This window comes from Manacus vitellinus, unplaced genomic scaffold (assembly GCF_001715985.3).
Source record: "Manacus vitellinus isolate BGI_N305 unplaced genomic scaffold, ASM171598v3 scaffold_7_pilon, whole genome shotgun sequence".
Taxonomy (NCBI): domain Eukaryota; kingdom Metazoa; phylum Chordata; class Aves; order Passeriformes; family Pipridae; genus Manacus; species Manacus vitellinus.
This window is the reverse complement of record NW_021940813.1, coordinates 12,102,434-12,112,285: the sequence shown is the minus strand read 5'-3', so window position 1 is coordinate 12,112,285 and position 9,852 is coordinate 12,102,434. Positions and strand designations below refer to the sequence as shown.

General features: G+C 39.6%; 2 protein-coding genes across 5 annotated transcripts in view; one reads left to right on the top strand and one right to left on the bottom strand.

The window, feature by feature from the left end:
• Positions 1–8,601, top strand: part of PDHA1 (pyruvate dehydrogenase E1 alpha 1 subunit) — a 15,572-nt gene extending 6,971 nt beyond the window's left edge. Inside the window, exons 4-11 of one of the 2 annotated variants that reach the window (XM_018084076.2) lie at positions 914–1,040; positions 3,359–3,450; positions 3,810–3,902; positions 5,301–5,456; positions 5,648–5,719; positions 6,523–6,590; positions 7,382–7,490; positions 8,137–8,601. In XM_018084076.2, the coding sequence (XP_017939565.1) occupies positions 914–1,040; positions 3,359–3,450; positions 3,810–3,902; positions 5,301–5,456; positions 5,648–5,719; positions 6,523–6,590; positions 7,382–7,490; positions 8,137–8,301 (882 nt within the window). In that variant the 3' untranslated portion in view covers positions 8,302–8,601. The remainder of the gene's footprint in view (positions 1–913; positions 1,041–3,358; positions 3,451–3,809; positions 3,903–5,300; positions 5,457–5,647; positions 5,720–6,522; positions 6,591–7,381; positions 7,491–8,136) is intronic. The other variant, XM_018084077.2, reaches the window with a different exon arrangement.
• Positions 8,602–8,721: 120 nt separating this feature from the next.
• The window catches only part of MAP3K15 (mitogen-activated protein kinase kinase kinase 15), an 80,846-nt gene continuing 79,715 nt past the window's right edge, over positions 8,722–9,852 (bottom strand). For all 3 annotated transcript variants that reach the window (XM_018084075.2, XM_018084074.2, XM_018084073.2), the window contains 2 exons: positions 9,749–9,825; positions 8,722–9,229 (listed from right to left, as the gene is read on the bottom strand). In XM_018084075.2, coding sequence (XP_017939564.1) covers positions 9,112–9,229; positions 9,749–9,825 — 195 coding nt within the window. In that variant the 3' untranslated portion in view covers positions 8,722–9,111. The remainder of the gene's footprint in view (positions 9,230–9,748; positions 9,826–9,852) is intronic.

Here is a 9,852-nt window from a genome sequence, read left to right as displayed (position 1 = left end):
AACTACCTGACAGGATGTTGTAGCCAGGTGGGGATCAGTCTCTTCTCACAGGCAATCAGCAACAGGACAAGAGGGCACTGTCTTAAGCTGTGCCAGGGGAGGTTTAGGTTGGACATTAGGAAGAAGTTCTTCACAGAAAGAGTGATTGGGCATTGGAATGGGCTACCCAGGGAGGTGTTGGAGTCACTGTCCCTGGAGATGTTTCAGAAAAGACTGAATGTGGCACTGAGTGGCATGATCTGGTTGACAAGGTAGTGTTCGGTCGCCGACTGGATTTAACGATCTCAGAGGTCTCTTCCAACCTAACTGATTCTGTGATTCTGTGAATGTAGGGATTTTAATAGAGTGGAGAATAAATGTAGAACTGAATACAATAGGGAGGGAGAGAGAGAAGGCACAGTGCAGCTGAAGATCAGCTGAATGTGAGAAATGAGCAACTGCAGCATATTAAATTCAACACATTTGAAGGCCTGCATCTTCCTCCTCAAGTTTAATTGATGGGGTTTGTTTCCATGTCTCATGGATCATGTGCCCACTAAAAAGCAACAGCCAGGAGAAGGAACTTCATGACCTTACCGAAATTTTGCTGTCTGTTCATTATCCCCTGACATTTTTGAATTTTGGTTGTTGAGATGCTTCATTTGGGAGAAAAAGCCTTCAGATTTTTGCAGGTTCTGTTTCCCTTCCCATGTGCCTTTGCTAATCAGTCAGGTTGGAATTTAGAGCCCAAGGCTGTTGTAGCTCCAGGCCTGCCACTGACCCTTGAGATTTAAGTTAGTCTCCTGTATCTGTGCTCTTCCTGTTACCTGCTGATATTGGTTGTGTGTGGTGGGATCAGAGCCCTTGCCACACTGCTGGCTGTGGAAGCTGTGTGTTTTCCTTCATGGCTAAGCTTACTTTTGCTTTGTAACAGGAGGCCTGCTGTGTAGGGATTGAAGCTGCCATAAAGCCTACAGACCATGTGATAACAGCGTACAGAGCTCACGGCTTTACCTTCACCCGGGGAGTGCCTGTTCGAGAAATCCTTGCTGAACTTACAGGTGTGTGCTCGGTAAAATGAGGATTCACATGCTGCCATACTTGTCAGAAGTTTTTATTCAAGTTCAGAATTATGTTGATGCACAAAGTATACTGGGGCTTCAGAAGCAGTTTAGTGACATAGCAGAATAAATCAGTGTTTTAATTTTATGATGCAGCCACTTTTAACTATAAAAAGCAATGAATAAGTACTTCTAAAGCACAAATACATAAGATTTTTCTCAATACCAAGTGCTGTATTTGTTGTGCTGCAGCACAGTTTGGAAATTGCTGGTGGTAGGCATTTGTTCTCAGTGGGACAGGGCATTACCTTCCCTAGGAGACAGATTTGGATTTTCAGAATTATGCTGCTGAAGTCTTAGGAAGACTAGTTAGCACTGCCTGTAATGATCAACTGAATGGTTTGGGAAAATTTGACTGTAAGAATAATATTAAATTATAATCTAGATTGAGATTTTGCAGAAAGGAGAGAGAGCTATTCACAGTAGGGTTGAGGATGGAGCAGGGAAGAGAGGAGAGGATCAGCCTGCTGAACTCTTATGAGATCTGTGAACAGATGCCAGAAGTGAAAAATTAACAAGGAGCTTGAAGGCCTTCATGAATCACGGGTATAATAAAGACTTGATCTGAGAATCTGCATGCTTGAAATGTTGTTATAGAAAAGCATGTTTTGGGGTAGATAAGAGGAATGATTTTGTATACAAAGAGCATATGTGTCTGCTAAGAATGCATATTAATAACGTGCACAAAAGCCCAGATTCTAGTGGATGATCAATTTGCCAAGAGTCACTGGATACTGTAAGGCAGAAAGTAAATGAGGAGATTGTCGTGACTGAAGCCTTCTGTTGGCCCTGAAACTACAAATACGAGTGATAATGTGGTGAGGTTTTTTCTTTATTTCATTTCATGACACACATCATTTTCTGTAGCATTATACTTGACTTTAGTGGGGCTCCTTTAACTGGGAAAAAGCAGCTGCAGTACAGAGACTGTTGTTCTAAGAAATGGCACTTGGGAAAGTTCCTAGAGAGGAGTGCTGCTAGAGTCCTTTCCTGCAGAGATAGATCTTGACTAAAAAGGCCAAACTGAAAGACAGCTTGAGTTACAATGAAAAGAAATGACAGAATTAAAAAGTCTTTGAAGGAGAAGGAAGCAGAGTAACCCAAAATAAGACTAATAGATAAGATCCTATAGCAAACAAGTTGTAGATAAAGGACTTTTCAGGGGAATTGATAAATACATGAGAAACAGGTTTGTGTTCTAATTAGAAAGTGTAGCAAACAGTGACACTGGTTAATCAGGAGTTCTTAAACACATTCTAAAATACAAGAGAGGATTGTACAAAAAGTGGAGGGAACTTACTGAAGTTAAATTACACTTAATCAGGAAACTTTTTCTTAATATTAGACTTTTTTTTTCCTTTGGCCCTAGCTGTCAGAATCCATTACAGCTCACATGAAACATATGAAAGGTATGAGAAAGACCAATAATAAAAACGATCCACTATTAAGTAAGAAGTACAAAGAGATCCACTTCTAAAATAAACATGAAGGCTAATGCACAAAAAACCCCAAAACCCACCACCAAACAAGCTGTGCTTATTAAAAATAAAATACAGTCCTCTGCAACTAGTAACAAGACAGATGGGAATAAGAAATTGAGTGGGCTGATGAGAAATTCTGTGTCCTTGGATTGGCTCATTTAAATAGGGTTTGTTGCAATGCTTCATGAATCACTAGTTATCTTCAAATTACAGCTTGGATAAAGCTGGACTGGGTGCCTTCTTATGTTTATATTGGGGTGGAATGGGAAGCTGTTAGTTGTGCTTTTTTCAATGTCCTGTTTGTAATTTTTACTTGTAGTTATTGTCAAAGGGAAGAAAAATATAAGTCATTGCAACTAATTTGGAATAGTATTCGTATCTTGCAGAAGCCAAAATAAGGACTGTATATACTTCTTGCAGAGTATGTATATGAGAAATACAGACCTTGTTGTCTTTTATAAAACACCCCATATTCATCAGAAAATGCTTTTGTGTAGTAGGACACTGAAACTCCTTGGTTGGTTTTAAAATTTCTTCTTAATCTCATTCTCTATTTCCAGAATTATGTTTTCATTATTGTTCTCTTTTTCCCCTCCTCTTATTTGTTTTGTGAGATATTTAACCATGAATTCTTAGGAGAGAGACCATCGTGTCTTTACTCCACATGAAAACAATTATATGGTCTTGGTGTTATTACCTTCAGGAATTGCATTAGATGTTCCCATTTGCACGGTATTTGTCCTCTGAAAAGTAAATCGCTTGTTATTCATGTTTCAGGTCGAAAAGGAGGATGTGCAAAGGGAAAAGGAGGATCAATGCACATGTATACCAAAAACTTCTATGGTGGCAATGGTATTGTTGGTGCTCAGGTATGTACATGACTTCTACTTCAAAGTACAAGTTGAATTTGGCTTATGTCCTGTTGCCAGTGTTTCCTCTCAATTTTTGTGGTTTGAGCTTGATGCAGATACCATTGCTCTGTGGCTCTGTCTTTTTCTAGTTTGCTCACCATTTTGTAAACTGTAGCAAAAATGAATCAAACTAAGAGTACAGTTCATGTTTGTATCTTGGCTGTAACACCAGTTGGAACAAATGGAAGTGGGTGGGTAACAACTTGTTTGTTGAGCAGGTCCCTAACAGCATAAATGTCTCCTTACAGTCCACAAGATGCCTATCTTCAGCTCCTTTAACGTTCTACAACTCTGGTTTGTTCTGTACTCTGTGATAGGTTCCCCTTGGAGCCGGGATCGCGCTGGCCTGTAAATACTTTGGTAAAAATGAAGTCTGCCTGGCGTTATACGGGGACGGTGCTGCCAATCAGGTAAAGGTGTCTGGTGTGGCTCTGAGGAGTGTGCCTGGGGGTAACTGATTTTCCTTCTGGGAACTGTGAGCTCTGCCGTTCCTACGAGGAGTGGGAGAGCACCTTCTGCCCTGCCTGTGTGGTACCTGCGACCCAGACAACGTCTGCCTCGGAACTTACGCCGAGATTGTTGTGTTGGGTTTTCTGCTACAAGAACACTTTATTAAAGGAGTCCACTAATACTGAAAAGGCAGATCCTGGAGAGAAAGTGGACAATGCCCACCCTCAGTCCTACAGTTCACTGCAGTTTTTCTCCAGGCTTTTGTTGTGAAGTGCTGTTGACTGAGATGAACTTAGTGTAGGTGGCTGGGCATCTTGCCAATTTTAGAAACTGTAACCTCTCATTTGAGTTGTCTTAGGCATTTGAGTAGGGATGTGTTTCAAGAACTGTACAGTCCTCAGAGGGGTGATTCAGGTGAACAGTTAACTGCTAGGTGCTCTTTACATATCAGGAATGTAGCATATTTTTTGTCTTATTTTGGACCTGTGTAAACATCTGTTCTTCCCCACCCCTATTTTGAACTTGACCCTTGTCCCTGGAGTGGAGGGAGAGCTTTTTGGCTCCTTCCCTTCTGCAGTGCTCTAGATACTCAGGGAATGAGCAAGGCCAGTAGTTAATTACATGAATATTACACCAGTCATGGCAAGGGGTTTCCAGGTGCTCTTTTTACCCCCTTTCCAGTTGCACACAGTTCACCTAAGTGTGACACCCTGAAGTGCCTGTGCTGTAAGGAGAGCTCTGAATGATGGCAGTGAAGATGACAGTGCTGCTGAATAGGGAGAAACGTGTCACTTAGGTTTCTGAAGACAGAGCATTCTCGCAGAGCCACTTACAATTGACATTCCAGCCAGTGTCTTCATGTTATCAGCTGAGACATTAAGCCAGTTAAGCAGTTGGTGGTTTAGACTGTACCATTGAGTTTCCCCCTTTGAAAGCACAGGTGGAGATCTCAGTTTTTGATTTTCCCTGTCTTTGACTTCAGAGTAATAAGGCTGATGCAGTCACTGTGGTCAAACTTTACTTTGCTGTAGCAGCATCCTGCCAGGTTAATCAGTTGCCAAGTTTTTTATGACTGTTGCTGAAATACCTCAGTTAAATTTGAAGGTTTTGTGCTATCCTAACACAGATACTGATAGAGGTTTAAAAATTAAGTTCTGTAAACTACTAGTTGAGGTGAAAGTTACCTTATATAGTGTAGCTTTTCTTTTATTCCTTCTGAGCTGCAGCAAGTGACTGGTTTCAGATCACTTTTAGTATTCAGATTTCTCCTAGCTAGACCTCTGCAAGGATTTTCAGTAGAGCCTAATGCTTGAAGGCTGAGCTCCCTGACCACATGTAACTTACTCTTTTTCTTTCAGGGCCAGATATTTGAAACGTACAACATGGCTGCCTTATGGAAGTTGCCTTGTATTTTTATCTGTGAGAACAATCGGTATGGAATGGGAACATCAGTTGAAAGAGCTGCAGCCAGTACTGACTACTACAAAAGAGGATACTTCATTCCAGGGCTCAGGGTGAGTAGTCACAGCTTTTTTTTGAGGGGGGGATGTGTATACGCACACCTGCACAATACGTACGTGTGCATTTCTTTTATTTCTACATAAACTTACTTAAGCTGAATTCCTGTTGCACTTGTGGAAATACTGAAATTGGAAGTTTGTAGGCTGGCATTTTTTTGCCTTAACATATAGTTTCTCTTTATCAGGTGGATGGCATGGATATTCTCTGTGTTAGAGAAGCAGTAAAGTTTGCAGCTGACTACTGTAGAGCTGGAAAAGTAAGTCTGTAATAGTTATTCCTTCTCCGTAGGTGAAACTCTTAGCCAAGTTATTGCTGCATAAGAAGGTCCTCATCTAGCCCATTTTCTCCAGTTGCTGTTGAACTTTATTTGACCTTTATTTCCTCTTTTCTCCACAGAATTGAACTCATATGCAATTGAGTGGTTCTCTAATTTTTGTTAGAATTTATTAACATGCAATTGGTATTAACCAAGCACTTATATATTATTTATACCGTCATCTTTTTCCCCATTTCTACCTCAGTTAAATTCTGTTGCAAAAGGTATTATGACTGTCAGGCAGTTGTGTTCTGTCTCAACTTCTGTCAGGCAGAACTGATCAAGTAAAGTAATAATCACACTATATTTGTAAGAAATGAAAAGTAAAATAAAAGTTTTGTGAGTCAGTGTTAGTGTGTGTCACCCAAGTATGGTTTTGAAGATTTTTAATATTTGGTGAAGTAATGAAGGTTCTGCGAGTTACCGTCTTACACTGAAACAACAGGTAATTTGAAATATTCTGAATAATGGTGGACTGACACTGGAAGGGAGGAAATTTTTTAATGCTGCTCAGTAAGAATATGAGAAGAAATGCTTACAATATCAATATAAGGTTCAATTTGAAAAGAATTAGGTTTCCTTTTACTGAATGAATCTGTATGTGCTTATGTTACATAAATTGAGAAAAAAGCATTGAATTAAAATAATTGATCACTAGTGCAATTCACCTGTAGCAAATACTTGCTGCTGTTACAAATTGGTCACTTGTGGTAACATTCTCTGTATTGTTTTTTCATTTTAAGGGCCCTCTTGTGATGGAGTTACAGACATATCGCTACCATGGCCACAGTATGAGTGACCCTGGAATAAGGTACTGTCACATTCTTTCTTAGCACTTACTGAAAACAAGTAAGTATTGATAATCAAATTCTAAGAGATGAAACTCTTAAGTTCAGTGTTTAAATGAGCATTTAAACATGATGAAATTGCTATGATCACTCATCCCATTGTTCAGTTGATATCTGTGGCCATGTAACATACTTATTTTCAGAATTAAGAGATTTGGTTTTAGAACAAGCACAGAGTCAGTTAAACTTCTGTGCTATTACTGAATTCTGCTTTTAGTGTAACTTTATGGTGTGTCCTAATTAAGCTTTGACTAAAAAGCAGCATGCTTTTCTGGAGTTTTTAGGGTATTTAAAGTCTTGTAAGGTAAAATTGTAGGAACAGTTTGGACTGCCCAGTCTGGTACAACACTTCCTAAAAATACAAACATACATTGGCATTGCGCCAGCTGACAAATCTGAATTTGTCTATGTGGAGTTGTATCTCAGCATTTCAGATGAAACTTGCAATGAATTGGAAGCATGCTTCCTAAGGGGGGCTGGGAAGGAGGAAATATGGCTCCTCACTGTAACTGTCCCAGACTGGGATTGCTCCCCTTTCCCTTGGAGCTAGTTCAGCTCAGTTGGCATTTACAGATCGGGGGGGGGTTCTAGATGTTGCTGCACTATCCTTTGAGAGATTAATGTTCTATATTTTCATTGCATCCCTGACAACTCTGTGGACACACCTTTTTCTAAAAGTGAGCTGTGTCCAGAACCTGCCCTTGATCAAGGGCACCCCTGAAGAAGTTCATGTCTTTGCCTGTCTTGCTCCTAGCTATCGTACCAGAGAAGAAATCCAAGAAGTGAGAAGCAAAAGTGATCCCATCACTTTGCTGAAGGACAGAATGGTCAACAACAACCTTGCTAGTGTTGAAGAACTAAAGGTATGGCTTTTAGTTGCTAAGAAAGCTCTTGAGCAGTCACACACTGATGATCTGAAAAGCACATCGTGGGCAGTGTCCATTGCTTGCTCGTTCTTCAGAGTTTGCTTTAACATCACTTCTGTAAGTGAGGGTGAAGTTTTGTTGCACCCCAGCTAATGAAGTGATGTTCTGCTGCAAAGGCCTTTTGCTTTTGGGTGCTGAGTAAGGCTTTGGGTGTCATTACCAGGAGACAGAAATCAGTTACCCAGGCTTGCCTGACTCCCTAGGAAGGGAGTAAATCTCAGAAAGGGAAATTATGAATAGGGAAAAATCATAGTGAAGGAGTCAGGAATACTCTAAGCAAATGTTGTAACTCCTTTAGTCAACTCTGTTTAAAAAATAATGGCACTGACACACTGAGTGTTCCATGGGATCAGAATAGAATATGTAGAGGCTCAGTGGAGTCATGCTCCTCTGTCAGTAAGTTACTGGTACTACCCAAAATGCTGCAGCTTAGTAGGGAGGGAATTTCTATAGGATTTTAATTTTATGTTTCTAGACAGCGTTAACTAATTCTGGCCAATTAATAAAGCATAGCATTTAAATTCAAAATAATGATGCTTTTTTTTCTGAGCTGTCTTCTAATAAGCATCCATTTTTGGTTTAGGAAATTGATGTGGCAGTAAGGAAGGAGATCGAGGAAGCTGCTCAGTTTGCTACCACTGACCCAGAGCCTCCCCTGGAAGAACTAGGTAACCACATCTACTTCAATGAGCCACCGTTTGAAGTGCGTGGCCCAAACCAGTGGATAAAGTACAAGTCTGTCTGCTAAAGGCTTTTTTGTTGATGTAACTTATTCATAAGAATAAGTGAATGCTTTTACGGGAACTATAACGACTCAGAAACAACCCTTAAGCTTATTCAAAAGCTCTTTCAAAAGAAGAAATGTGTAAGGAAATCCATCTACTTGTGGATTTCCTTAAACATGCTGATTTTTGTTTCAGAAGAAGCTAAGTTAAGAGAAAGCAGTGATTTATTTAAAGTGCTATATATTTGCTTTACTGACTTTCTTTGGATTGCTGTATGTGTTATGTACAGTGTAAAAAAAAAATTAAACTTTTAACAACCTTTATCTAATGGTCTTTGTGCTTTGTTTCTTCATGAACTGCTTTCCCAGAAAACCCACCAGAAGCACCTTATATGCTCTGTTTTTGCTGCAGAAAAGTCACTAATTGAAAACATGACACCAGGCTTTTTTCACTAGTTCAGCTTTAATACAAAAAGCTGTATAAATTCACCTGCAAAGAGTGACATGCTCTAGCATATCCCCTCCCTGCTCAAACCATCAGCTGGCAGAACTGTAACACACTTTAAGTTCACAGTTTTCACAATGCTGAAGCCAATTCAGGTTTGCAGAAAAGGCTGGGTTTTTGCTCAGCTAATGCTTTGTATTACATTGATAGGCATTGTGTGCATTACTCTGCCATAAATAATTTAAGTGCATTGACACCAACTTAAAAGCTGTTACTATTCACTGTGTATTACACTGATGGTCAAACAAGCTACACAATTGTGCAAAACCTGCAGGGCCACTGTACATATAAATATATACATCTAATAATTTAAGTGTTGGGAATGTATCTCATTTGCTTATTCCCATTTCCTGTTCTTCCAAAGCTTTAGCCTTCTGCACTGAGGTCTTTCCAGAGGCTTGTCGGTGGTTTAATATTGCATTCCAGATTCTGCAGCGAAGACCACCCCTATATGAAGGAAAATGGAGAACAGTTAGGGAAAACTCCATCATCTCCATTGCTTTAAAGTGAGCAAGAAGTAAAGCTAGAAATCCCAAGGATAGACCATTTATGGTCGGGCAGTACACAGTACATCAGTCTACAGTACACAGCAAACACTACACTTTTTTAATGGTTACAGCTAAAACTTCCAGGTTAGCCAGGGCTTAACAGAACATGATAAAAGGTCTCGAATCAATGGGTAAGAAAAATAAGTTCTTTATTTTCCATATGATTACATTGTTCTGAAGGGTGCAGAAATAGCTCCCAACCTTGATAAATGCCAGAAGTCTGATGGCTTGAAGCACCCTCAGTGCAATTGTTTCAGTTAAGATGTGAAAAACTTTAACAGAAAATCCAGATGAAATTGAGAGAAGCTGCCTCTGAACTATCACTGGCATATTTGAATAACTGAACTTCAAATTGAAGTTTTTTTTACAAAATATATTAATTAAGCTCTGAACAATGAACTAACAAGTACTTTCTTACCGCAGTTGAAGATATTGCAAATCATCTTTGGTGATATCATTAAGGACAGCACTTAGTGTATAATCTTCTTCGGCAAACTAAAAGGCAAATTTATTCATAAATTA